Source organism: Pongo abelii, chromosome 16 (assembly GCF_028885655.2).
Source record: "Pongo abelii isolate AG06213 chromosome 16, NHGRI_mPonAbe1-v2.0_pri, whole genome shotgun sequence".
In the NCBI taxonomy this organism is placed as follows: domain Eukaryota; kingdom Metazoa; phylum Chordata; class Mammalia; order Primates; family Hominidae; genus Pongo; species Pongo abelii.
This window is the reverse complement of record NC_072001.2, coordinates 44,116,817-44,144,346: the sequence shown is the minus strand read 5'-3', so window position 1 is coordinate 44,144,346 and position 27,530 is coordinate 44,116,817. Positions and strand designations below refer to the sequence as shown.

At 44.1% G+C, this 27,530-nt stretch overlaps 2 protein-coding genes across 4 annotated transcripts in view; one reads left to right on the top strand and one right to left on the bottom strand.

The window, feature by feature from the left end:
• Nucleotides 1-4,484, bottom strand: part of CHP1 (calcineurin like EF-hand protein 1) — a 50,559-nt gene extending 46,075 nt beyond the window's left edge. The window contains 1 exon segment of the mRNA NM_001134065.1: nucleotides 4,295-4,484. Coding sequence (NP_001127537.1) covers nucleotides 4,295-4,361 — 67 coding nt within the window. The 5' untranslated portion in view covers nucleotides 4,362-4,484.
• Nucleotides 4,485-4,902: 418 nt separating this feature from the next.
• Nucleotides 4,903-27,530, top strand: part of EXD1 (exonuclease 3'-5' domain containing 1) — a 50,278-nt gene continuing 27,650 nt past the window's right edge. Inside the window, exons 1-5 of one of the 3 annotated variants that reach the window (XM_054532598.2) lie at nucleotides 4,903-5,264; nucleotides 15,876-15,944; nucleotides 18,609-18,666; nucleotides 18,968-19,095; nucleotides 21,528-21,586. In XM_054532598.2, coding sequence (XP_054388573.1) covers nucleotides 5,237-5,264; nucleotides 15,876-15,944; nucleotides 18,609-18,666; nucleotides 18,968-19,095; nucleotides 21,528-21,586 — 342 coding nt within the window. In that variant the 5' untranslated portion in view covers nucleotides 4,903-5,236. Of the gene's footprint in view, nucleotides 5,265-9,122; nucleotides 9,304-15,874; nucleotides 15,945-18,608; nucleotides 18,667-18,962; nucleotides 19,096-21,527; nucleotides 21,587-27,530 lie in introns of those variants that run through there. The other 2 variants (XM_054532597.1, XM_054532600.1) reach the window with 2 other exon arrangements.

Below are 27,530 nucleotides of genomic sequence, written 5' to 3'. Positions count from 1 at the left end.
AGAACTCTATCATTACTACATTCTTTCAAACAAACAAAACCTTACCAACCTGTGCAACTTACTTCCTAAACCTGTTCAACACCCTTCCCGTACCACATGACACATACCAAAAGGTAGAGACTAAAAATAATCTGCATTCATTACTACTTGAATGGCATGAATTGTTTATCAAGGTGTTTTTGTTGTTGTTGTTTGTTTTTGTTTTTTTTGAGACAGGGTCTGTTTCTCCCAGGCCAGAGTGCAGTGGCGCAAACATGGCTCACTGCAGCCTTGACCTCCCGCCTAAGCAATCTTTCCACCTCAACCTCCTGAGTAGCTGGGAATGCAGGCACGCTTCACCATGTCCAGCTAATTTTTTTAAAATTTATTTTTTTGTAGAGATGGGGTTTCCCTGTGTTGCCCAGGCTAATCTTGAACTCCTGGGCTCAAGTGATCTGCCCACCTTGGCCTCCCAAAGTGCTGGAACTACAGGTGTGAGCCACTGCGCCTGGCCTCATAAAGTTTTAAGTAATTCACAGCCAGCTTATTGCTACAATTAAGTGAATTAAGGGTGATGATTACAGAAACTCCTAAGACATTTGTGGCTTTATCCCCAATTACACCTTTTTTTTGAAATAAGCTTTATGAAAATGCAGAAGTCTGAAAGAAGGTAGTAGGAACAAAGATAATTTAGCAAGTATCTTATGCCAATAGAAAGCATTTCTTAGACAATTCCTGTTAAAACATCGTAACTTAACAGTTTCATAAACTGTTAAAAACTCCTTTAAAAATTTTATTTCCTTAGAATTGGCAAAACATCTGTACTTAATTCCTAATCGAATGTCCACTACAAAGAAAAGTATAAAATGCTGTCACCTCCCCAATGATATAGCCCTACACATAGTTTTTATAACTAGTACATGCAAATGGTATTTTCCTAATAAGATGATTGTTAACTATGGTTCAAAATAATAACACTCACATGAAGTTTATTATACCAGACACTATTCTAAGTAGTTTACATAATTCATCTCATTTAATTGTCATAAGAATCCTATAAAGTAGGCACTATTATTATTCTAATTTTACAGATGATGAAACTGAGGCTCACAGGTAATTCTTATCCAGAATTACTTTTCCAAACACTGTTATTCATTAAATATCAAATACTAGCTAATCTAGTCATGTATAAATTCTAATCTCTTTAAATTTACAAAAAATATGGTTAAATATAATCATCAAATTCCAATGCACAGCTTTTGCACTGAATATAAAGTTAGTATTCCTCAATTATGTTACATTTTGTACTGGCAAAGGAAGTAGTAAAATGTCTTATAATTGTTCTTAAAGTGCTTCTGATAGATAGTTTTCCAAATTCTTCATAGAAGAAAAGACAGATGAAAATGGGACAAATTCTACCTCTCTACCCACTCCAGATATCCGTTTTTATTCTTCAAAATCTTTTGCATCATTCCAAATTACTCCTTGAAAAAAACAACTCTGGGCCAGGCGCAGTGGCTCACACCTGTAATCCCAGCGCTTTGGGAGGCTGAAGTGGCCTAAGAATCACTTGAGGCCAGGAGTTCATGACCAGCCTCGACAAAATAACAAGACTCCATCTCTACAAAAGATAAAAATAAAAATCAGCTAAGCATGGTGGTATGTGCCTGTAGTCCTAGCTACTTGGGACGCTGAAGCGGGAGGATGGCTTAAGCCCAGGAGTTCAAGACTTGCAGTGAGCTATGCTCAAGCCACTGCAGTCCAGCCTGGGAGACAGAGCAAAGACCCTGTCTCTAAAATAAAGAAAAAGAAAAAGAAAAAACAACTCTGATGATGGACACTATTCGGATAAACTGATGGTTCCCAGGGCAGAGGAATGACTTTGTAGCAGGCTTGGGGGGATCTCTCCTGGAAGTCACCCAAAATGCCCTAGGTTAATCTATCCAAATCTACTTTACCCATGTATCAAGGCCCAATTCCTGTCCTCCATGAGGACAGCCCACAAGGACTCTCTCTCTTCCCTGATTTCTGAAGGTGGATGACACACAATCTCAGCTTTCTTATGTCATGACGCTAATCATAACTCTCTTGGGCTTATCTCCCCTACTAGGTTGTGGGCGTTTTTTGTCACCATCTGCTCTGAGTACCTAGCACAGTACTGAACAGACACTGTAAAAATTCAGTAAGCACTTGTTTCACTAAGCATTCTGGCTCAATACGTACATTTGCACTGGTTGTGGAGAGAATCTCCCTCACAAGTGACTCACTCTTTGGCAATGGGGAAAACAGCTTTTCCATGAGCACTTAGTTGTTTGTCCACAAGCCACATGGTAAAAATATCCCATCCAGGCCATTTCCATTTGGTCAAATGTATATAAACCAGAATGGGATTACTGCTCCCTTCATTCTGAAGCAAAATGGCTTTTTGCATCTTCACTATGGTTTACACTTTCTCATTATGGGACTCTGTATTTATTTCTCTTTGATTCTGCTTATTTCTCCATGTGACTCTTTAACACAAATACTTTAATTCGGTGTCACCCTAGACCTAAAGTAGTTCTAATTACAAATGTGGCCAGAAGTTATGGCCACGAAATGTAATAAAATGCTTGCTGAATCCAAACTGCTTGCATCTCCACTCCTAGGGTCAGAGTAAGTCAGTGGCCAAACAAGTACTGCAGATTATAAAGAGCTAACTACTTTGGGTCATTCAAAATCATGAAAAGGATTGCCTTGGTAGGTGGAGAGGTTATCATCATTAAAGGTCTTTACAGAGAGGCTTAAGGGCCATATTTTAGGGGAGGCTGAAAGAAGCAAATCAGTCCAGAAAGGGGTGGGGCTAGATAACATCCCTTTCAACTTGAAAACTCCAGAAAGTTGAACTTGTCACAAAGCAGAGAACAGCACTTAAACAGACCTAAAAAATTCTGTAGTTCCCCATAGCACTCCTCAGTACTATCTGCATATGGGCCCCTGAGTGAGTTTCTGGTCATGTCATTATCAAAGACAGGTATGATGAAGAGACAGAGCTCAGGTGCTACATCATTCATTAACTCAACAAGAATCATAAAGGTTTACGGAAAAGATAAAATATTGTATGCATCAATACAATTGTATCATACATTGCATTATCAAGGACTATTCAAAGTTATGATGGTATTTTACAGAGCTTCAGAATCCCGAGTGGTTTTGCTCCTTTGTTCCAACTAATGAGGAAGATACTGGACTATTAAAAAAAAAAAAAATCAGTTCTGCAGGGCACGGTGGCTCACACCTGTAATCCCAGCACTTTGGGAGGCCGAGGCGGGTGGATCACTTGAGGTCAGGAGTTCGAGGCCAGCCGGGCCAACATAGTGAAACCCCGTCTCTACCAAAAACACAAAAATTAGTCAGGCGTGGTGGCAGGCACCTGTACTCCCAGCTACTTGGGAGGCTGAGGCAGGAGAATTGCTTGAACCTGGGAGGCGGAGGTTGCAGTGTGCCGAGATCACGCCACTGCACTCCAGCCTGGGCGACAGAGGGAGACTCTGTTTCAAAAAAAAAAAAAAAAAAAAAATCAGTTCCTAGTACAAATTCACACGGAGATTTTTGGAGCACATCCAATTTCAATAGCGAATAAAAAAGTACACCAGCATAGTAGAAATCAATATATATATGAGATTAGGACAGCAAGTATCTTCGTGTAAGTAAAAAACTGGTGGTCACAGTAACTGTACTTTTTCTCTAAAAGTTCAGATTGAAAGAAGTCTCACAATCCCAGACCCCTGATTGTTTAAAGGTCTCCAGGCATCTGGTCATGTCTCCCAAAGCCTTACTACACGGTCTTGCTTTCTGGGTGGTTTTCCCAATTTGTGACAAGAACTTGTTTGTAATTTCCCATAGTTGTCAGAGGTTTTAGGTCCTTGCCCAGAAACGGATTTTCTACAGAATCCATCTCGAGTTCCTGAATTTGCTTCTCGGGCTTTACCTACTGTTCAGGATGCCTCTTCATAGGGACGGGTGGTGCGAGGCAACAGAAAGGAAAGGAGTTCGGGGACTTTGATGGACAGAGGGCAGAAAAGGGGGGCGTCGACGCTCTACGAGTGATCAAGACTCCCAATTTTGAAGGGAAGGACAGCCCCACAGTAGCTAGAGCTCCGCTCCAGGAAGCTGCAGCTGGAAGAACAGGTCTTCTAGCTCTCGGTCCCCAAACCTGGAGGCTGCCCGGGACCCCCTAACCTCACAGGCACCCGAGCTCCAGACCTTAGCGACAGCCGCCCTTGGTTGTGAGGCCAGCCAGAGGCGCCCGGCGTTCCCACCCCCAACCCGAACTCACAGCCGGTCTCCTTCTTGATCTCCTCGAGCTCTTCGTCCCGCAGTAACGTGGAGGCCCGAGAACCCATCGCCGTGCCGGGAGCTGCTCCGGGAGCAGCGGCGCCAGAAGAGACGGCGACAGGAGGGAAGGAGGGAGGGAAGAAAGGGCTAGGGGTCAAGAAGGGAGAGGGCAGTGTTTCCACTGCGGACCCGGGAGGGAACCCAGGGGTGGTGCGCTGGGGAGGGCGGCCCCGAGGACCCGCCAATCAGGCGCGAGGCAGCGCCCGGCTCAGGAGCCGACGTCAGCGTTCGAGTTCCAGCCCCGAATGAATCAGCCCAGCTCCAGCCCAAGTCCTGCTGAAGACGGACCCCGCCCCCGGAACCGCAGCTGCCGCCGGCCTTAAAGGGGCGATGCCACTCGGTCGCTAACGACGCAATTAAAAGGGCAACTTCATTGACCAACAGTTTTACAACAAACTAACCTGCGGCAGGCAGCGTAGCCTACCTTTTCTCACAGGAATCGTACAGTAGGAATGCTACTCGATAGGTGGCACGGATTGCGGAGAGAAACTTCGCGTGGGGGGAATCCTAGGTTGTGCCCCTCGGGGACTGCACGCGCTCTTCATCTTTCCTGGCTGCCGTCCTCCTCCCGGCCGCAGGGGGCGCTGGGGAGCCGGCCTCGGGGCCGCGTGCTGATTGGCTCCTTGGGAAACAGACGAGACTGGACGTTGGGCAGGGCGGGCGTCGCCTCTGCGGCGTGGGTCCGCGGCGTCGCGGACCTTTCTCCAGGTTTTCAGCCTGTGATTTGATAACCGCCGCAGGGTGGCGTGGAGCGTCCCGAGACTTCTTCCTTCGTTGCAGCCCCTCTTCTTTTAGTTCTAGATTGAAGTTCGAGGAATTCACCACTTGGCTGAAATTAGGATGCAGATTTCCCAAACTTGCTTCGAAGGAAAAAGCCCTAACGATGGAGGACAGTGAATTCCTAGCTTATGGTCCGCCATTTATTTGAAGTTCCTTATTTTGTCTTAAAAATGAGAAATTTTGCATTTTATTCTCATGATGTATTGTTTGTTTTGATTAAAAAGGTAGGCCGGGCACGGTGGCTCACGCCTGTAATCCCAGCACTTTGGGAGGCCGAGGCGGGCAGATCACCTGAGGTCGGGAGTTCGAGACCAGCCTGACCAATATGGAGAAACCCCCGTCTCTACTAAAAATACAAAATTAGCCGGGCGTGGTGGCGCATGCCTGTAATCTCAGCTACTCGGGAGGCTGAGGCAGGAGAATCGCTTGAACCCGGGAGGCGGAGGTTGCAGTGAGCCGAGATCGCGGCATTGCTCTCCAGCCTGGGTGACAGAGCAAGACTCCGTCTCAAAAAAAAAAAAAAAAAGGTAAAAGGTAAAAGCCGCCCGTTAAATTAGTGCCTGCTCTCAGGTGAACCAGTTCTTACTGCTTCACCTGCCTTACCCCTTCACACCTGTTTGGTTAGAACACGTATAAGATATGGAAGAACCGAATTCTGACCGCTGTTAGTACCTAAGTACCAGGATATTTTTGTCTTAGCAAGCTTTCCCACGTCAACTTAGGTTACTAGTTTTAAGTGTTACCTAAGGCTTTACAGCTTAGCCTGAGGCCCCACACGTTCCCTGCAAGCTGAGGTTGTAGTTTGAAGAACTAGAGTTTTGTTTGTTTGTTGTTGTTGTTGTTTGAGACGGAGTTTTTGCTCTTGGTGCCCAGGCTGAAGTGCAAAGGCGCCATCTCAGCTCACCGAAACTTCCGCGTCCAGGGTTCAAGCGATTCTCCTGCCTCAGCTTCCCGAGTAGCTGGGGTTACAGGCATGCGCCACCACGTCCAGCTAATTTTGTATTTTTAGTAGAGATAGGGCTTCTCCATGTTGGTCAGGCTAGTCTCGAACTCCGTATCTCAGGTGATCCGGCCGCTTCGGCCTCCCAAAGTGCTGTGATTACAGTCGTGAGCCACCGCACCTGGCTCGTTTTGTTTTTTTGCGACAGAGTCCCGGGCTGGAGTGCAATGGCCTGATCACTGTGCAGTTTCGGCTCACTGCAACCTCCAGGCGGGTTCAAGGGATTATCATGCCTCAGCCTCCCGAGTAGCTGGGATTACAGGCGCGTGCCACCATGCCCAGCTGATTTTTGTATTTTTAGTAGAGACAGGGTTTCACCATATTGGCTAGGCAGGTCTCAAACTCCAGAACTCAGGTGATCCACCCGCCTCGGCCTCCCAAAGTGTTGGGATTACAGGTGTGAGTCACCATGCCCGGCCTTAGAGTTATTTTTATGATTGGCAGACACTTGTCTAACCTAGTGATGTTGTCCTTTATACTCAGTAACATTTTGGATATGCCCGTCTAAGAGCTAAATCACTGGAGCGGCTTTGTATGTTGGAATATGGGTGTGATAGGAAAATGTCGTCAGCCCCATGAATGTCCCTTTTCTCAGTCAGCCTTGAAGCCCATCTCTTGATGCTGACCTTACTTTTTTCCTTCCTAATCTTGAATCTTACCGTTTGCAGCTGTCTCCAGTCAAAGCTTTCTTTGCTTCATGTTAGTATTTTTTTCTGACTTTAATATTTTTTTTCTTTAATGTTTCTCTAATTCTCTTGTTTTCCAGGCGTTTCACAAGCTTTTCTTTCTTGGGTATCTTTTAAAAGTATAAATTGCTTGAACCTGGGAGGCGGAGGTTGCAGTGAGCCAAGATAGCGCTACTGCACTCCAGCCTGGTGACAGAGACTGCATCTCAAAAATAAAATTAAAATAATGTTTGCCTCTATTAAGGGCTGTTTCTTTTCCAGTTTTATGTATTTTTCTTTAAAAATTCTCCTTTTGCTTGTTGGATTAACTTAAAGAATGGGTTTTTTTAGACTCTCTGATGACTTGTTTTATGTTCTGTCTGGATGCATAACACTTGGTCTTGCACTAAACTGCAAACATCCTACCCTAGAGGCCTGGTCTTAGTTCAGATTGCATTACCTTCTAGCTATGTGACTTTGGGCAGGTGTCTTAACCTTCTAAACTTCAGTTTCTTCATTTGTAAATTAGGTTACGGTTGTTGTATCAAGTAATATTTGTGTAAGCACTTGATAGACCTTAAAATGTAAAAATATAGGTTATTTATTTGACTGAAAATTGTATGTAACATCTCACCTTCTTCCTAGTTGACTTAGGCTTTAGTTATTTCATCAGTGTTTTTATGGTTAAATTGCAAAATTCATTGGTTGAATTTTCCTAGTGTGGCAAAAGTATGCAGCTTTTAAATTTAAAAAACTATAGAAGAATATTTATCTAAGTTTCTAAATACAAGGACATCTAAATAACAGAATAGTTATAAAATAACTTTTAAAAAATTACTGTATTATGGTAAAGAATGTAAGAGTACCTGCTTCTTTTGTTTTGTTTTTTGAGACAGAGTTTCACTCTTGTCTCCCAGGCTGGAGTGCAATGGTGTGATCTTGGCTCACTGCAACCTCCAGCTCCTGGGTTCAAGCGATTCTCCTGCCTCAGCCTCCTGAGTAGCTAGGATTACAGGCGTGTGTCACTACAGCTGGCTAATTTTTGTGTTTTTAGTAGAGACAGGGTTTCATCATGTTGGTCAGGCTGGTCTTGAACTCCTGACCTCAGGTGATCTGCCCGTCTTGGCCTCCCAAAGTGCTAGGATTACTGGCATGAGCCACTGCACCCAGTGGTGAGTACCCACTATGAATAATATTTCTTAGTACATTTTTTCTTTACTTTGTACATTTCTATATGGTTGTAATTCTTTTTTTTTTTTTTTTTTTTTTTTTGAGACAGAGTGTTGCTCTGTCATCCAGGCTGGAGTACAGTGGCGCGATCTAAATCTCGGCTCACTGCAACCTCTGCCTCCCGGGTTCAAGTGATTCTTCTGCCTCAGCCTTCCTGAATAGCTGGGATTACAGGCATGCGCCACCACGCCCGGCTAATTTTGTATTTTTAGTAAAGACGGGGTTTCTTCATGTTGGTCAGGCTGGTCTCGAACTCCTGACCTCGGATGATCCGCCTGCCTCAGCCTCCCAAAGTGGTGGGATTACAGGCATAAGCCACCGCACCTGGCCAATTTGGCTTTTATTTTAAAATACCTTTAGCATAGAACTGTCATAGGACAGAAAACAAAAAAACACAAAGAAATGGAACATTTCAAGTACCTAGACATAAAAATTAATAGGATAGCATAGACCCAAGTTATGGGAAACAGTCTCTAAAATTAGATTCATTAAACACAAGTTGAAAGAAAAGTTCTTTTCCCAGTGTACCACTATTGTCCTGCTTGCCTTGATTTCCTTTAATTCCTAAATAAAGGGTAAATTTCGTTGCTTTACTTAAAACCATCAGCTTCAGTTTTGGTAAAAATTACCATGCCCTTAAATTCTCAACCAGAGTTATAAAAAATAGGAGCTCGGGTAGTTATGCTGCCCTAAACAATTTATTGCAACATGTATTGGCAAGTATTTCTATGTATGTCAATTTTTTTTCATTTGCTCTTTTCATTTTTTTGTTATAATGATGTATAAATGTGCCATTAAAAAGGCTCTAAATGTTCTGCTTCTTCCATTTAGCTAAAGAAGGAAAGATGATATCATGCCATTTTATAAACAAAGAAGCCAAGCCTAACTTGCCCAATTTCTTATGGTTTTCAGTTTCCTATGTATGAGAGTTGGTGCTTGCAATGATCTTTTTCTCATCATTCCAAAAAGATGAACAAAACTGAATTATTCAGATTTTATTCTTGTCCATTACAGATATGGGGAAAGGGAAAATAACTTTACTCCCAAAAAATCTTTTAAAATTCATAGATCTATTTATTAATTTTCAAGTGTTTGGATGCTTAAAGAAGATTATTTGAAGACGGCTTTTGGAATCAATTAGCATGGACCCCAGCAGTGACTACCATTTCCTCAGCCAGATTTTGTGGAAGAGAGTGAAACTCACATTGGTCTGTGGCGTCTTCGAGGGTGTGCTTCAGCATGTTGACCCTAATAAGATTGTTGTCCTGAAGAAAGGTCTTGTTCTATTTCTCATAATGTTCTGCCTTTTAAGAGATTAGTGATTGACTTTCAGTGGGCTCCATTAGTGATTGGGAGGGTGGCATTATTCCTATTTTAGGGAAAGTGTGAGAGGAAGGTTAGAATATTGTTTTCCCAAACAGAGCAATGTGACTGAATATGCTGGTTTGTCTCGACTTTTTTTTTTGAGACGGAGTCTCGCTCTGTCGCCCAGTCTGGAGTGCAGTGGCGTGATCATGGCTCACTGCAAGCTCCACTTCCCAGGTTCACACCATTCTCCTGCCTCAGCCTCCCAAGTAGCTGGGACTAAATGTGCCCGCCACCACGCCCGGCTAATTTTTTGTATTTTTAGTAGAGATGGGGTTTCACTGTGTTAGCCAGGATAGTCTTGATCTCCTGACGTTGTGATCCGCCTGCCTTGGCCTCCCAAAGTGCTGGGATTACAGGCGTGAGCCACCATGCTGCGCCTGGTTTGTCCCTACTTTTGACATGATAGCAGGAATTTTCAATGTAAAAAGTTTTGTTTTGTTTTGTTTTGTTTTTGAGATGTTGTCTTGCTCCATCCCCCAGGCTGGAGTGCAGTGGCGTGATAGCTCACCGCAACCTCCGCCTCCCAGGTTCAAGTGATTCTCCTGCCTCAGCCTCCCGAGTGGCTGGAAATACAGGCACACACCACCATGCCTAGCTAATTTTTGTATTTTTAGTACAAGAAATACAAAAATACAGCCTGTTGGCCAGGCTGGTCTCTAACTCCTGACCTCAGGTGATCCACCTGCCTCGGTCCCCCAAAGTGCTGGGATTATAGGCATAAGCCACCGCTTCTGGCCTTTTTTTGTTTTGTTTTGTTTTCTGAAAACGAGTCTCGCTCCTGTTGCCCAGGCTAGAGTGCAGTGGCGCGATCTTGGCTCACTGCAACCTCTGCCTCCCAGGTTCAAGCGATTCTCCTGCCTCAGCCTCCTAAGTAGCTGGGGTTACAGGCACCCATCACCAAGTCTGGCTAATTTTTGTATTTTTAGTAGTGACAGAGTTTCACTGTGTTGGCCAGGCCGGTCTCAAAGTCCTAACTTCAGTTGATCCGCCCATCTTGGCCTCCCAAAGTGCTAGGATTACAGGCTTGAGCCACCATGCCTGGCCCTTTAATTTCTTTCCATATGCATTTTGAAATTAAAAATAACCACCACATTAGTTAGAATTGTTTTTGACTTCAGCAGATGAGTTCATACAGTAAGGGGTTAAGTTTTTTCATACAAAAAGTAAAGAGGTAGGCAGCTGAAGAATAGTGCAATGGCTGAAAGACACCGGCAGGAACCAGGTGCCTTTTGCTCCTGCTCTGCCATGTCAGTGATCATCTGTTATCCTCATAGTCACCAGGTAGCCTCTACAACTCTCAGCTTCAATTCCAGTTATCGTAAAGGATAAAGCTCAAGAACAGGCAAATGCAAAAGAAACATAGGGCTATCTTTTTTTTTTTTTTTCAGACAAAGTCATGCTGTGTTATCCAGGCTGGATTGCAATGGTATGGTGTGATCACGGCTCGCTGCAGCCTTAACTTCCCAGGGTCAAGTGATCCTCCTATCTCAGCCTCCTGAGTAGCTGGGACTACACTTTTGCAACACCTCACCTGGCTAGTTTTTTTAATCTTTATTTTTTGTAGAAATGGGGTCTCCCTGTGTTGCCCAGGCTGGTCTTAAACTCCAGGGCTTAAGTGATCCTCCTTGGCCTCCCAAAATGCTAGGTTTATAGGTGTGAGCCGCCATGCCCAGCCAGGACAACCTTAAATCTTACAACTTGCAGCTGCATCCAATGAAATAGCTTCGTGTTAATATTTTTTTCTGATTTAATGTTTCTTTTTTTTTTATGGGGGAAGGGACACGGAATTTCCATGTCGTCTTCGGTTGTGCTACCCTGCCAGTACCTCCATATCTGCCAATCTGGAAGCTTCAATATATAGAGTTTCCTGGCATGATAAGTTTCGGGTTCATCATAGAAACATGTATAAATGGCATTTGAGAGATTAATGTTATTAAGCCAAATTTTGAGTTAAAACAGACTTTTATGGGCTAGGATGGGATTGTAACAGGTTTCTGCAAAATTAATTCATTTAGTAATCATGTATTGATTGTTTTATATCTCAGGAACTGTGCTTGGTACCAGGGACACACACAGAAATAAGGTGGACCCTGTTCTCAAAAAACTTAGTCTAGGGACTGGGCGCAGTGGCTCACGCCTGTAATCCCAGCATTTTAGGAGGCTGAGGCTGGTGGATCACCTGAGGTCAGGACTTTGAAACCAGCCTGGCCAACATGGTAAACCCTGTCTCTACTAAAAATACAAAATTAGCCAGGCATAGTGGCGGGCACCTGTAATCCCAGCTATTTGGGAGACTGAGGCAGGAGAATGGCTTGAACCTGGGAGGCGGAGGTTGCAGTGAGAATTTAGTCTAGCCTATAGTCCCAGCCACCTGGGAGGGTAAGGCAGAATTGCTTGAGGCCAGGAGTTTAAGGCCAGCCGAGACAGCATAGCAAAACCACATCTGTAGAAAAATTATTTTTAATTAATTTCTTTTTTCTTTTTTTTTGAAACAGAGTCTTGCTGTGTTACCCAGGCTGGAGTGCAGTGGCGCAATCTTGGCTCACTGCAACCTTCGCCTCCCGGATTCAAGCCATTCTCCTGCCTCAGACTCCCAAGTAGCTGGGACTACAGGTGCCCGCCACCACGCCCGGCTGATTTTTTTTTTTTTTTTTTTTTGTATTTTTAGTAGAGACGGGGTTTCACTATGTTAGCCAGGGTGGTCTTGAACTCCTGACCTCATGATCCGCCTGCCTCAGCCTCCCAAAGTGCTGGGATCACAGACATGAGCCAACGTGCCAGGCCTATTTTTTCTTATTTTTTTAAATTGAGATGGGGTCTCACTATGTTGCCTAGGCTTGTCTCCAGCTCCTGGGCTCAAGTGATCCTCCCACCTCAGCCTCCCAAAGTGCTGGGATTATAGGCATGAGCCACCACACCCAGCCCCCAACAAAAAAATTTTTTTGACACAGAGTCTTGCTCTGTCATTCAGCCTGGAGTGCAGTGGCACTATCATGGCTCATTGCAACCTTGACCTCCTGGGCACAAGTGATTTTCCTGCTTCAGCCTCCCAAATAGCTGGGACTACAGGCATGTGCCACCAAGACCAGCTAATATTTTAAATATTTTGTAGAGATGGGGTCTCCCTGTGTTGCTCAGGCTGGTCTTGAACTCCTGGGCTCAAGCAGTTCTCCCACTCAGCCTCCAAAGTGCTGGGATTAGAAGTGTGAGCCACCACATCCAGCCTAAAAAACAATTTTTTTTAATTAGCCGGTTGTGGTGGCTCACACCTGTAGTCTCAGCTATTTGGAGGCTGAAGTGGGTGGATCACTTAAGCCCAGGAGTTGGAGGCTGCAGTGAGCTATGATCATGCTCCTGCACTCCAGCCTGGGCAACAGCACAAGACCCCATCTCTAAAAAAAATTTTTTTTTTTTTTTTTTTTTTTTGAGACAGAGTCTCAGTCTGTCGCCAGGCTGGAGTGCAGTGGCTCAATCTTGGCTCACTGGAACCTCTGCCTCCCGAATTCAAGCAATTCTCCTGCCTCAGCCTCCCGAGTAGCTGGGACTACAGGGGTGTGCCACCACGCCCAGCTAATTTTTGTATTTTTAATAGAGACAGGGTTTCACCATGTTGGCCAGGATGGTCTCAATCTCTTGACCTTGTGATCATCCCACCTCAGCCTCCCGAAGTGCTGAGATTATAGGCATGAGCCACCGCGTCCAGAAAAAAAAAAAAAATTTAAATAAAAACTTACTATAATAAATAGACAAATAGGTAGACAGGTATAATGGAGTGTGAGATCCTCTCTGATAGAAAGATGCAAAGGATGCTATAAAAACACAAAAGATTCAGCTAATTCGTACCTAGAAATGCTTGAATTAGGAAAGTGGAGTGATCTCCTAAAGGAGGAATTGGTGATGGAACTCCAGCTGGTTGAGTAGGAGAGTAGGAGTTAACAATGGGAAAGGGGCTGGGCGCTGTGGCTCAGGCCTATAATCCCAGCACTTTGGGAGGGATCTCGACTCACTGCAACCTCCGCCTCCCAGGTTGAAGTGATTCTCCAGCCTTGGCCTCTGAACAGCTGGGATTACAGGTGCATGCCACCGCACCCAGCTAATTTTTGTATTTTTTAGTAGAGATGGGGTTTCGCCATGTTGGCCAGGCTGGTCTTGAACTCCTGACCTCAAGTGATCTGCCTGCCTCGGCCTTCCAAAATGCTGGGATTACAGGCCTGAGCCACCGCGCCTGGCCCCGTTTGAAAATTCTTTTTTTGTTTTTTTTTTTGAGATGGAGTCTCACTCTGTTGCCCAGTCTGGAATGTAGTGGCGTGATCTTGGCTCACTGGAACCTCTGATGCCTGGGTTCAAGCGGTTCTCCTACCTCAGCCTCCCAGGTAGTTGGGATTACAGGCACCTGCCACCACGCCTGGCTAATTTTTGATGTTTTAGTAGAGACAGGGTTTCATGCTCTTGGCCAGGCTGGTCTTGAACTCCTGACCTCGTGATCCACCCGCCTCAGCCTCCCAAAGTGCTGGGATTACAGGCGTGAACCACCGCACCTGGCCTGAAAATTATTTAGTAAGTCTGTTCTTAGTTGAAAATATGAGTGGAGCTGAGAAGAATAGTCCATGCTGGAGAAAAAATGAATGTCAGGACAACTAAGAAGTGGGTATGACCATTCAAAGAGAAGGAAAAAGGATGAGGGACAAAACGCTGGGGACCATCAATGTATAAGGGGCAAGCAGAAGTGTAGAGACAGCTAGGGAGACTGGAAGGAGCAAATCAGGGGGCCACTGTAACAGCGGTTATAAGAAAATGTATTGCCAGGCAGGGTGGCTCACACCTGTAATCCCATGACTTTTGGGAGGCTGAAGTGGAAGGATGGCTTGAGCCCGGGAGTTCGAGACCAGCCTGGGCAACATAGTGAGACCCAGTCTCTACCAAAAAAAAAGAAAAATAGCCAGGCATGCTGGCACAAGCCTGCAGTCCCAACTACTTGGAAGGCTAAGGCAGGAGGATTGCTTAAACCCAGGTGTTCAAGGCTGCAGTGAGCTAGGATTGTGCCACTGCACTCTAGCCTGTGCAAGAGTAAGACCCTATCTCAATTTAAAAAATTAAAAAGCATATTAAAATCACTGAGGCCTGAATTTAAATCCTGATTGTTTTTTGCTAGCAGTGGAAACTTGAGCTAGTTATTCAAACTTTCTGAGCCTCAGAGTCCTCCATAATTGAGATAATGAAATTCTTATTATGTTACTGGAAAATTGAGTATAGGGAAATAGCATGATGCCTGACTCAGAGTGGGTGCTCAATATGGTAGCTCTAGGTAATTAGTGAAAAGAACTAAACATGATGTCCTATAACTAAAGAAGAAAGAGGAGAAGGCTGGGCATGGTGGCTCACACCTGTAATCCCAGTACTTTGGGAGGCTGAGGTGGGAGGATCACTTGAGGCCAGGAGTTAAAAAGAAATGAGAGAACAGTATTGTCAAAGGTTGCAGGAAAGTCAAGGAAGATAAGGTTGCAAAACATTTTTTTGGATTTGACAAATAAGTAGTTGGTGATCTTTGACCCTGGTAGGAATATATTCAGTGGAATAGTGAGGGTGGAACTCAATTATTTGAATTGCTGAGAGGTGTGGAAAAAGACAGCTGCTATGAACACTTCCATCTAGGAAAACAACAGCACATTGTGGACATGACATCTAACCTTCTTCTGACTCCCTTATCTCCTCATAGGAGAGCCAGGATTTGGATCGTTGTCCTTGATAGTACTTTTGAGTGTGTAGCATGACATGAAGCAGGGTATGGACACTAGAAGTTGCGGGCTGCCTTGGCCGGGTGTGGTGGCTCACACCTGTAATCCCAGCACTTTGGGAGGCCGAGGCAAGCGGATCACGAGGTCAGGAGATCAAGCCCATCCTGGCTAACACGGTGAAACCCCGTCTGTACTAAAATATAAAACGTGGTAGCTTGTGCCTGTAGTCCGAGCTACTCGGGAGGCTGAGGCAGGAGAATCGCTTGAACCCAGAAAGCGGAAGTTGCAGTGAGCCGAGATCGTGCTACTGCACTGCAGCCTGCGTGACAGAACGAGATTCCATCTCAAAAAAAAAAAAAAAAAAGAAGTTGCAGGCTGCCTTAAATTTTTTTTCTGGAGTTAAGTGGAGTAAAAATAAATAGAAATATAATTTAAATAGACAGTTCTTAACCCCAAAGGCCTTAGAATATTCTCAGGAAAATTTTAAATTCAGTGTACTATCCTTTTTAGTTTCTCCTGGACCTTAATGGGGTTTCCCTTGTTTTTTTCATACTACTTGTTTAAAGGTCATAGCTTTGTCATTTATTATTGACTCTTCATTCCTTGGGGGAAGATTTGGAGATTTTTTTGGAGATTTTTTTTTTTTTAAATACAACAGACTTGGGAAATTTTGAGAGGCATCATATTTTCTTAGGGTTTTAGGAAAATATTTTAATTAACTGAATGAATTGTTTTTTGTAACAGTGAAGAATGTGGAGACAGGTCGAAGTGTCCCAGGAGTGAAGTTGTTTTTTGGGCATGAGATTGTGAATGGTGAGACCCCCATGTTCCTTGAAAATGCTAGTACTGAGATTTCATTCCAATATTTGAAATTGTATTGCCTTAATGTTGCGCTTATGGATTCTTAAAGTTGGTATTTGAGAATTGATCCTTCTTACTGTTTCTGTGGGTACTCTATTAGCAAAATAGTCTTATAGAATTATAATCATTTTGGTTTTATAATGTCAGGTCTGCTGGTGCTTATCACTACGGACTTAGACAAGCAGGCATTTAGGAATGTGAACAGGAAGGGATTGTTTTGCTAAGCAAGCTACTTAAAATTCACAGTCCATTCACAATTCCTCATCCAAAACCTTGGGGCCAAATGTCTCAGAATCAAGAATTGTTCTGGAATTTTGGAAAATGTAACGGATATATACTGTTCATATTACATAACACCTCCAGAAAGTCTGGGCAGTACTCTATAATACAACACATTTCTCCAGAGAAATGGGTGGACAGTCATACTAAGTGGAATAAAATCGGACTATAAATAGCATATCTGGTCAAGTTTTGCCACCAAGAGTTACAACAAAATTTTGGTTTTCAGAGCTTTTCGGATTTTGGAATGGCAGGAAGCAGCCTTATTCTTTATTTCTGCTAGCACAAACCATTTAACAAGAGTAAGAACAATTGATTGCCTGAAAGAGTAGCTGTAGAAGCTCATCAGTGTGCTTCATACATGTCAAGTAGGATAAGAGAAAGCAAGAACATTTCTTGCTTTCAAGGACTCAGGAGCTTTCTGCTTCTGCCCTTTAAGGAGGAGTACAGATCAGGAGCTGGATAGAAGGGGTGGAGGAATGAGCTCTGGGACCTCTTAGGACTGTGCATCTCTCACTCGGGCAGATCTGAAGAAAGGAAAGGACTCCTGTAAATGAGAGTTTACTACTGCTTGAAAGATTGCTTTGCTTTGTGAGAAAACAAACATTTAGGAGGAAATGAAAATCTCACCAAATTAATGGCTGCCAATCCAGAGCCACTTCACGGAATACAAGTCTGGACAGCTACCTATTTCTTTCTCATTGAGTATGCTGTCATGAACATTCTGTTTCTTGAATATTCTTTTATAATGGCAGGGATAGTGGTGGTAGTTGGAGTTCTTAATTGTGTTTTCACTATCAGCCTTTGAAGTGAAACAGAGCTCTGGATTGGAGCAAAGCTAGGCTGTGAATGGGTTTGTAGAGAGAAGTGAAGGAATCACTGCTATCATCTCCCCAACTCAGGAGGCTGATGGCTGACCGGCTTTGTAATCTGTACGCATGGAATTCATCGCCTCCTAAATTCTTCTCCAGGATTTGGCCTTCGTTCATACTTTTTTTTTTTTTGAGACGGATTCTCACTCTGTCACTAAGGCTGGAGTGCACTGGTACGATCTTGTCTCACTGCAACCTTTGCCTCTGGGTTTCAAGCAATTCTCCTGCCTCATCCTCCCCAGGAGCTAGGATTACAGGCGTGTGCCACCACACCCAGCTATTTTTTTTTTGTATTTTTAGTGGAAACGGGTTTTCACCATGTTGGCTAGGTTAGTCTCAAACTTCTGACCTCAAATGATTCGCCCTCCTTGGCCTCCCAAAGTGCTGGGATTACAGGCGTGAGCCACTGCACCCAGCCCAATTTTTGTATTTTTTTAGTAGAGACACAGGGTTTCGCCGTGTTGGCCGGGCTGGTCTCAAACTCCTGACCTCAGGTGATCTGCCTACCTCAGCTTCCCAGAGTGCTGGGATTATAGGCTTTGTTCATAATTTTTAAGCTCAAAGGATAGTCATTTCTTTCTTTGTCCTTTGGCCCAATCAACCATGGAGGAGTCTTCCCCAAAAGTACCTTGGATAAGAATTGTCAAGATGAAGGATAATATTGGCCAATCAGCATTTTTCAGTCAATTTTACCTTTTCTCTGCTCCAGATTCAATACTTGTAGATAGTACAGAGAAAAGAGACTTTTGAAACATAGAGGCTTTTTGCTTGAAAAGTACCTAAACGAGGCCAGATGTGGTGGCTCATGCCTGTAATCCCAGCACTTAGGGAGGCTGAGGCGAGTGGCTCAAGAAGTCAAGAGATCGAGACCATCCTGGCCACAATGGTGAAACCCCGTCTCTACTAAAAATACAAAAGTTAGCTGTGTGTGGTGGTGCATGCCTGTAGTCCCAGGCATGGGACTTGGGAGGCTGAGGCAGGAGTATCGCTTGAACCTGGGAGGCGGAGGTTGCAGTGAGCTGTGATCGCACCCCTGCACTCCAGCCTAGGCGACAGTGTGAGACTTCATCTCAAAAAAAAAAAAAAAAAAGGAAAACCCTCAAATAGCACCATGTGAGGGAAGGTGCATTAGGATTGGGATGAGTGGGAAAGAAATCTCTAGAACTAACTTGAATGACCACAAAGTTACCCTAGAACAAAAAGGGTGAAGGGGATGTATAGAAAGGTTCCTAATCCTTCTAAATAACCAAGAAGCTTTGTAGTGATAGAATATTGAGAGTCTTTGGTACTTTAGATGGTCTCTTCTGTTGTATTTATTGCTGGCCAGTAAAAGCCTCTATGGACTAACATGTCATTTCCAATTGTTGTTTGCAGTACATGGTTAAACTAGGGGTGTGTGGGTAGTGGAGTAGTTAATTGATTTCTGATTGGAAACTCTGTTGGAAGCCATTTGGTTATTTTACAGTGGAACTACTAGATGAAGTGGAACAAGGCTCAATGAGAGCAAAAACATCTTCTGTTAGGTAAGATGGAATAATTTTCTTAATTATGATGTTTCCCAAATGTGCACATTAGGGTAGAAAGCCTTAACTGTAATTCACCAGCTGCTTAATTCCTTGGCATAAGGAAATAGAAATGAGAAGAAATATATACGTGTTTTCTTCCATTGTTAGATAGCACCCTCAAGTCAATGTAAGTAGTGGATGAATGGGTCCTCTAGTTAATGAAGGACCACTGTCCTTAACGTTAATGTGTGGCAAAATCTGTTTTTGGTGTCAACAACAAAGAACAAGTTCACCCAAATGTTGTTTCTTGTAAGGATAGTCTACATGCAGAAAGAACCCGGATGGAGAAAATGAAAGTTGAAGACCTAAATGTATGTGAGCCTGCTTCTCCTGCCCCTGAAGCACCAACTACCTCTCTGCTGAATGACCTCAAGTACAGCCCATCAGGTGAATATAGAGGCTCTGAATTTTCTTTTTTTTTTTGAGACAGAGTTTCGCTCTTGTTGCCCAGGGTGCAGTGCAATGGCGTGATCTCGGCTCACTACAACCTCTGCCTCCTGGGTTCAAGCAATTATCCTGCCTCTGCCTCCATAGTAGCTGCGATTACAGGCATGTGCCACCATGCCCAGCTAATTTTGTATTTTTAGTAGAGACGGGGTTTCTCCATGTTGATCAGGCTGGTCTCGAACTCCTGACCTCAGGTGATCCGCCCGCCTTGGCCTCCTAAAGTGTTGTGATTACAGGGATGAGCCACTGCGCCCAGCTGAGGCTTTGAGTTTTCTAGGCTCTCTTTTTTTTTTTTGAATCAAGTCAATCAAATTCAACTAGGCTCTCTTTACTGTTTAGAGTTGATGTAACCCTGAATCAAGATTCTCTACAGAATCCTAAGCTGAGCCATTGCTTCTGGGTTCTGAATTAAGATAAAATATTGTGATTCATTTGTTTATTTAATAACTGAGTACATACTGTGTGTGTACTCATAATTATTGGGGTACACTCATTCATTGGGGATTCTGAAGTATGGTATCCCTCCCCTTACTGAGCAGCAAACAGATGCTAAATAAGATAAATAAGTAAAATATATACTGTAATAGTGCCAAATGCTAAGGAGGAAAAAAAAGGAAGAGAAGTAGTACGTAGGGAGGGTGGTTTTGCAATTTTAGGGTGTCCAAGACAAGCCTTGCTGAAATAACATTTGCGTAAAGGCCTGAAGGAGGTTAGGGATCAAGCTTTCAGGATATCTTGGGGAAATGTGCTTTAGGCTGAGAAAAAAAAAAACAAAAACAAAAACAAAGACACTCAGATAGGAACATACCAGGATCTTGAAGGAACAGCAAGGAGATCAGAGCAGTTGGAGCACGGAGAGAAGCAGTAGATGAGATGGGACCGGTGAGTCAAAGAGGAGTTCGTAGACCTTTGTGGGGACTTAAAACTTTTTTTTTCTGGAGACAGAGTCTCGCTCTATCCGCCAGGCTGGAGTGCAGTGGCGCGATCTTGGTTCACTGCAACCTCCACCTCCCAGGTTCGAGTGATTCTCCTGCCTCAGCCTCCTGAGTAGCTGGGATTACAAGCATGTGCCACCACGCCCGGCTAATTTTTTTTTTTTTTTTTTGAGATGGAGTCTTGCTCTGTCACCCAGGCTGGAGTGCAGTGGCACGATCTCGGCTCACTGCAACCTCCACCTCCCAGGTACAAGCGATTCTCCTGCCTCATCCTCCTGAGTAGCTGTGACTACAGGCACGTGCCACTGCGCCTGGCTAATTTTTGTATTTTTAGTAGAGATGGGTTTTCACCATGTTAGCCAGGCTGATCTCAAACTCCTGACCTTGTGATACACCCGCCTCAGCATTCCAAAGTGCTGGGATTACAGGCATGAACCACCGCAACCAACTGGGACTTAAACTTTTACTCTGAAATGAGAGGAGAAGCCGTTGTAGGGTTTTGCGGTTCTTTTTTTTTTTTCTTTTAAAACAAAACAAGGCCAGGCACAGTGGCTCACGCCTGTAATCCCAGCACTTAGGGAGGCCAAGGTGGGAGGATTGCTTGAGGTCAGGAGTTCAAGACCAGCCTGGGCAACATAGTGGAACCCCACCTCTATAAAAAAAGATAAAATAAGGCCGGGCATGGTGGTTCATGCCTGTAATCCCAGCACTTCAGGGGGCTGAGGTGGGTGGATTGTGCAGACTGCCTGAGCCCAGAAGTTGAAGACCAGCCTGGGCAACATGGTGAAACCCCATCTCAATTTAAATAAAATATTAAAAAATTTTAGCCAGGCGCAGTGGCTCACGCCTGTAATCCCAGCACTTTGGGAGGTCGAGGCAGGTGGATCGCCTGAGGTCAGGAGTTCGAGACCAGCCTGGCTAACATGGCAAAACCCTGTCTCTACTAAAAATACAAAAATTAGCCGGGCGTGGTGGCGGGCGCCTGTAATCCCAGCTACTCAGGAGGCTGAGGCCAGAGAATTGCTTGAAACCGGGAGACAGAGGTTGCAGTGAGCCGAGATTGTGCCATTGTACTCAAGCCTGGGAAACAAGAGCGAAACTCTGTCTAAAAAAAAAAAAAAAACAAAAAAAAAGTGTATGCCTTGAAATAGTCAAGATATAAACCTATGAGGAGGAAACATTACTGGATTATCACAGGACATGTAGACAGTTTAGTTTGTAAGATTATCATTGGTGGGGCTTTTGTTTATTCTTGTTTGACAAACAAGATGTTAATTAGTCTTTGCTGTTTGATGGGCTAATGCAGATGATAATGAAATAACATTAGACATTTGAGTTGCAATACAGTAGGAATATATGAGTATGGCCAAAATTAGTGGGAAAGCTATTCTGTTGCTGAGGAAGAGAAATATATCTAATGCAATCCTTGTCCTGTAGAGGAAGAGGAGGTGACATACACAGTCATTAATCAATTCCAGCAGAAGTTTGGTGCTGCAGTAAGTATTGTCCTCAATCATTACTAGTATTGCCTGTATGTAGGTGTCATGTCTGTGTCTCATAAATTTCTTTCTTTATTTTTTTTTGAGACGGAGTCTCGCTCTGTTGCCCAGGTTGGAGTGCAGTGGAGCAATCTCGGCTCACTGCAAGCTCCGTCTCCCGGTTCACACCCTTCTCCTGCCTCAGCCTCCCGTGTAGCTGGGACTACAGGTGCCCGCCACCACGCCCGGCTAATTTTTTGTATTTTTAGTAGAGACAGGGTTTTACCGTGTTAGCCAGGATGGTCTCGATCTCCTGACCTCATGATCCGCCCGCCTCGGCCTCCCAAAGTGCTGGGATTACAGGCATGAGCCACTGCGCTCGGCTATAAATTTCTTTATTATAAGATTTTTGATTGTTTTCCTATTAATTCAACAACATATTTGGTGGCTGCTATATGCCTATATGCCAGGCAGTGTTCTGAGCTCTTGGGTAAAACCATAATCAAGACAAAGTTCCTGCCCTCAAGGAGCTTATATTCTAATGCAAGACAATAAACAAGTGCTTTTATTTTAGGTGGCAGTAAGTGCTGGGAATAAAAATAAAGCATGGTATGGGGACTAGAGTGCCAAGGAGGTCCTATTTTATGTGGGATAGACAGAGAAAACATCTCTAGGGAGGTGATATTAGAACAAAGACCTGAGTAAGTGGGGGAGCCATGTAGATATCAAAGTGGAGAACTTAAAGGCAGGGCGCAGTGGCTCACGCCTGTAATCCCAGCACTTTGGGAGGCCGAGGCGGGTGGATCACGAGGTCAGGAGATTGAGACCATCCTGGCTAACACGGTGAAACCCCGTCTCTACTAAAAATACAAAAAAATAGCCAGGCATGCTGGCAGGCGCCTGTAGTCCCAGCTACTCACCAGGCTGAGTCAGGAGAATGGCGTGAACCTGGGAGGCGGAGCTTGCAGTGAGCTGAGATCGTGCCACTGCACTCCAGCCTGGGCGACAGAGCGAGACTCCGTTTCAAAAAAAAAAGTGAAGAACTTAAAAGTGGAATTAACAAGTGCAAAGGCCCTGAGGCTGAAATATTCCTGGCTTGTGTGGAGGAACAGCAGGGAGGTCAGTGTGACAGGACCACAATGAAGAAGAATGGTAGGAGATGGAAGGGGGCAGGAGGCAGTTCACTTAGGGCTTTCTAGACGTTGTAAAGATTTTGAGTTTGACTTAAAGCCATTGGCAGTTTCAGAGAAGAGTCAGAATTTTTTTTTTTTTTTGAGATGGAGTCTCGCCCTGTGGCCCAGTTTGGAGTTCAGTGGGGCGATCTTGGCTCACCTCAACCTCCGCCTCCCGGGTTCAAGCGATTCTCCTGGCTCAACCTCCCGAGTAGCTGGGATTACAGGCACACGCCACCACGCCAGCTAATTTTTGTATTTTTAGTAGTAGAGATGGGGTTTTGCCGTGTTGGCCAGGCTGGTCTCAAACTCCTGACCTCAGGTGATCTGCCTATCTCAGCCTCCCAAAGTGCTGGGATTACAGGTGTAAGCCACTGTGCCTGGCCCATGGATGCATTTTTTAAAGGAGAGTTAGCTATCAACAGGTTATTTTTTAAGTCTGAACTGAAGATTTTTATTAAAAAATAGCATTATTGAGATACAATCCACATGCCATACAATTTATTTAGTTAAAATGTACAGCTCACTTTCTTTTAGTATATTCACAGAGTTGTAAGTAAAGCAACATAATAAATTTTAGAATATTTTCAATATACCAGAAAGAAACCCCACACCCCTTATCCATCACTCCTAATCACTCCTCAGCCCTTGGCAACCACTAAAACAGCCTGGCCAACATGGCAAAACCCCATCTCTACTAAAAATACAAAAATTAGCCGGGTGTGGTGGCGGGCACTTGTAATCCCAGCTACTGGGGAGGCTGAGGGGAAGGAGGTGGAGGGTACAGTGAGCCGAGATCATGCCACTACACTCCAGCCTGGGAAACAGAGTGAGACTCTGTCTCAAAAAACAAAACAAAACAAAAAAAACAGGCTGGACGCGGTGGCTCATGCCTGTAATCCCAGCAATTTGGGAGGCCGAGATGGGTGAATCACAAGGTCAGGAGTTTGAGACCAGCCTGACCAACATGGTGAACCCCATCTCTACTAAAAATACAAAAATTAGCTTGGTGTGGTGGTGCGTGTCTGTAATCCCAGCTACTCAGGAGGCTGAGGCAGGAGAATTGCTTGAACCCAGGAGGCAGAGGTTGCAGTGAGCCAGGATTGTGCCACTGCACTCCAGCCTGGGCGATAGAGTGAGACTCTATCTCAAAAAAAATAAAAATAAAAATAAGTAAATAAATAATAAAATATGTAGTTTTTTGGACAGGCTTTGTTTACTTAGCGTAATGTTTTCAAGGTTCATCCACATTGTAGCTTATATCAGTATTTCACTTATTTTTATTGCCAAATAATATTCCTTATAAATTAAAAAAATTTTTTTTGAGACGGGGTCTTGCTCTGTCACCCAGGTTGGAGTGCAGTGGCACAATCAGAGTTCACTGCAGCCTGGACCTTCTGGGCTCAAGCAATCCTCCCACCTTAGCCTCCCAAGTAGTTGGGACTACAGGCATGTGCCACAACACCTAGCTAATTCTTTTATATTTTTTGTAGAGACAACGTCTCGTTATGTTGCCTAGGCTGGTCTCAAACTACTGGGCTCAAGCAATCCACCTGCCTCGGCTTCCCAAAGTGCTGGGATTAGAGGTGTAAGCCACCACAGTCACCTGCCAAATCATATTCTATTGTATGGATATACTACATTTTATTTATCCATTCACCATTTGATGGACATTTGGGTTGTTTCTTCTTTGTGGTTATTGTGAATAATGCTACTATGAACATTCATGGACAAGTTTTTGTGTGGATGATTTTATTTCTCTTGGATAGTTACCTAGGAGTGAAACTGCTAGATCATATGGTAACTCTGTGTTTAACTTTTTTGAGGAATGGCCAGACTTTTTTCCAAAGCTGTTGCATTATTTTACATTTCTACCAGCAGTCTGTGAGGGTTCCAATTTCTTTTTTTTTTTTTTCTTTTTTCTTGAGACAGAGTCTCGCTCTGTCACCCAGGCTGGAGTGCAGTGGTGCCATCTCGGCTCACTGCAAGCTCCGCCTCCCGGGTTCACGCCATTCTCCTGCCTCAGCCTCCTGAGTAGCTGGGACTACAGGTACCCGCCACCACACCCGGCTAATTTTTTGTTTTTGCATTTTTAGTAGAGACGGGGTTTCGCTGTGTTAGCCAGGGTGTTCTCGATCTCATGACCTCATGATCTGCCCGCCTCAGCCTCCTAAAGTGCTGGGACTACAGGCGTGAGCCACCATGCCCAGCCGTTCCAATTTCTTTACATCTTTGCCAACACTTATCTGTAATTTTGAGTATAGCCATCCTAGTGGGTATGAAGTGGTATCTTATTGTGGTTTTGATTTGCATTTTTGTGATGGCTAATGATGTTGGACATTTCCGTGAGCTTACTAGCCATTTGTATAACTTCTTTGGAGAAATGTGTATTTAGATCCTTTGTCTTTTATTTTTTGAGACAGAGTCTCGCTTGGTAGCCCAGGCTGGAGTGCAGTGGCATGATCTTGGCTCACTGCAACGTCCACCTCCTAGGATCTCTAGCAATCCTCCCACCTCAGCCTCCTGAGTAACTTGGACTATAGGCATGTACCACCATGCCCAGCTCTTTTTTTTTTTTTTTTTTTTTTTTTAAAGAGATGAGGTCTTGCTATGTTCCCCAAGCTGGTCTTGAACTCCTGGACTCAAGCAGTCTGTCTTCCTCGGCCTCCCAAAGTACTGGGATTACAGGCGTGAGCCACTGCACCCAGCCTTAATTTTTGTATTTTGTGTAGAGACAATTTCTCACTATGTTGCCCTGGCTGGTCTCGAACTCCTGGGCTCAAGCAATCTGTCCTCCTCAGCCTCCCTCAGTGCTAGGATTACAGGCATGAGCCACCGTGCCCAAACCTTTTCCTATTTTTTAATTGAGTTGAAATAATTATTTTTATCATTGAGTTGTAAGAATTATTTATGTATCAACAGATTCTTTAAAGGGTACGTGACAACAATAAAGAAAAAAATGAGGGTGAGAACTTGTGGCCAGGCGTGGTGGCTCACTCTTGTAATACCAGCACTTTTGGAGGCCAAGGCAGGCAGATCACTTGAGCCCAGGAGTTACAGACCAGCCTGGGCAACAAGGCAAACCCACCTCTACAAAAAATACAAAAAATTAGCTGGGCATGGTGGCACAGGTCTGTAGTTCCAGCTACCTGGGAGGCTGAGATGAGAGGATCAGCTAAGCCCTGGAGGTCGAGGCTGCAGGAAGCTAAAGTAAGAGGATAGCTTGAGCCCAGGAGTTCATGCCACAGTGAGCTATGATCTGCACTCCAGCCTGGAGGACAGTGTGAGACTGTCTCAAAAAAACAAAACAAAACAAAACAAAAAACAACAAAAAAAGCATTTGCTCTGGAAGTTTGAAGAGGTAATTAGGAATTCTCATCAACAGAGAATGCAGCTTTTGTTGCTAGTTCTGCAGCCATCTGATTGGGAATGAAGCTGAAATTCAGTGCCATTTTCTCATCATTGATGAGAGATACTCAGAATTGAGAACACTTTATGTTCTCTAAAGGGAGATATGTTGTTAGTGTAAATTACTATGCCTTTCTGTTATTGAATAATTTATCTACCTATAAAATGGGTAGAATCTTTTATCATGCAAATATTTTTATGAATTATGGATTAAGGATTATAGAATTGTATAATGAAATAGGGTAAGATTATAGATAATCAAAGGACAAGAGTGTGTACCTGGGGTACCACTATTTCAGTTTTTTGTGTTTGTTTTTTTTTTTACACAGGCTGAAGCGCGTCATCATGGCTCACTGCAGCCTCAGCCTCCCAGGCTCAAGTGATCCTCCCACTTTAGCCTCCTGAGTAGGTGGGCTACACTGCAGGTGTGCACCACCATGCCTAGATAATTTTTTGTATTTTTTGTACAGACACTGTTTTGCCCAGTCTGGTCTGAAACCCTTGGGCTCAAGCGATCCTCCTTCCTCAGCCTCCCAAAGTGCTGGGATTATAGGCATGAGCCACTGCGCCCGGCCACTGTTTCAGTTTTGAGTAATTCAGTGAATCCGAGGCTTTAAGGGACCTGAAGAGTCCTTGTTTCTGTCTTTCTGAGCAGTGGATACTCTGAGACTTAGCCACCACATATATTCCTTTCAGTTGTGGTAAATTGCCCTGTGTTAGGGCATGCCATAGTTTGCATGAGGAATCTTGTCTTAAAGATTATAATTCAGGGCCAGGCTTGGTAGCTCACACCTGTAATCCCAGCACTTGGGGAGGCCGAGGCGGGTAGATCACTTGAGGTCAGGAGTTTGAGACCAGCCTGACCAACTTAGTGACACCCTGTCACTACTAAAAATACAAAATTAGCTGGGCGTGGTGGTGCATGCCTGTAATCCCAGCTACTTGGGAGGTTGAGGGAAGAGAATCACTTGATTCTCTTGATCCACCGAGAGGTGGAGGTTGCAGTGAGTCAAGATCGTGCCATTGCACTCCAGCCTGGCAACAAGAGTGAAACTCTGTCTCGATTTAAAATATAAAAACAGATTATGATTCTTTCTCTGTAGCATCAGTGGTAACAAAAGGTGTCTGAGTTCTCAACTCTTATTGTCGTTTGGGGTCTGAGTGATTTATTTTCCAGCTGTGGAACACTTTTGCTAAAACAAAAAAAAAGAACCAGAAGTATTCAGTGCTGATTTATGTGCGTGTGTAAAACAGACTGTTTTGGATTAATCAAATTTTGTAAGTTTAACAAAGATGATGCACTTTGTTTACTGCTGACCATTGTACTTGTGCCAATCATGATGTTATCATGCCAACATTTATTCCCTGAAAGTTTTTCCTTT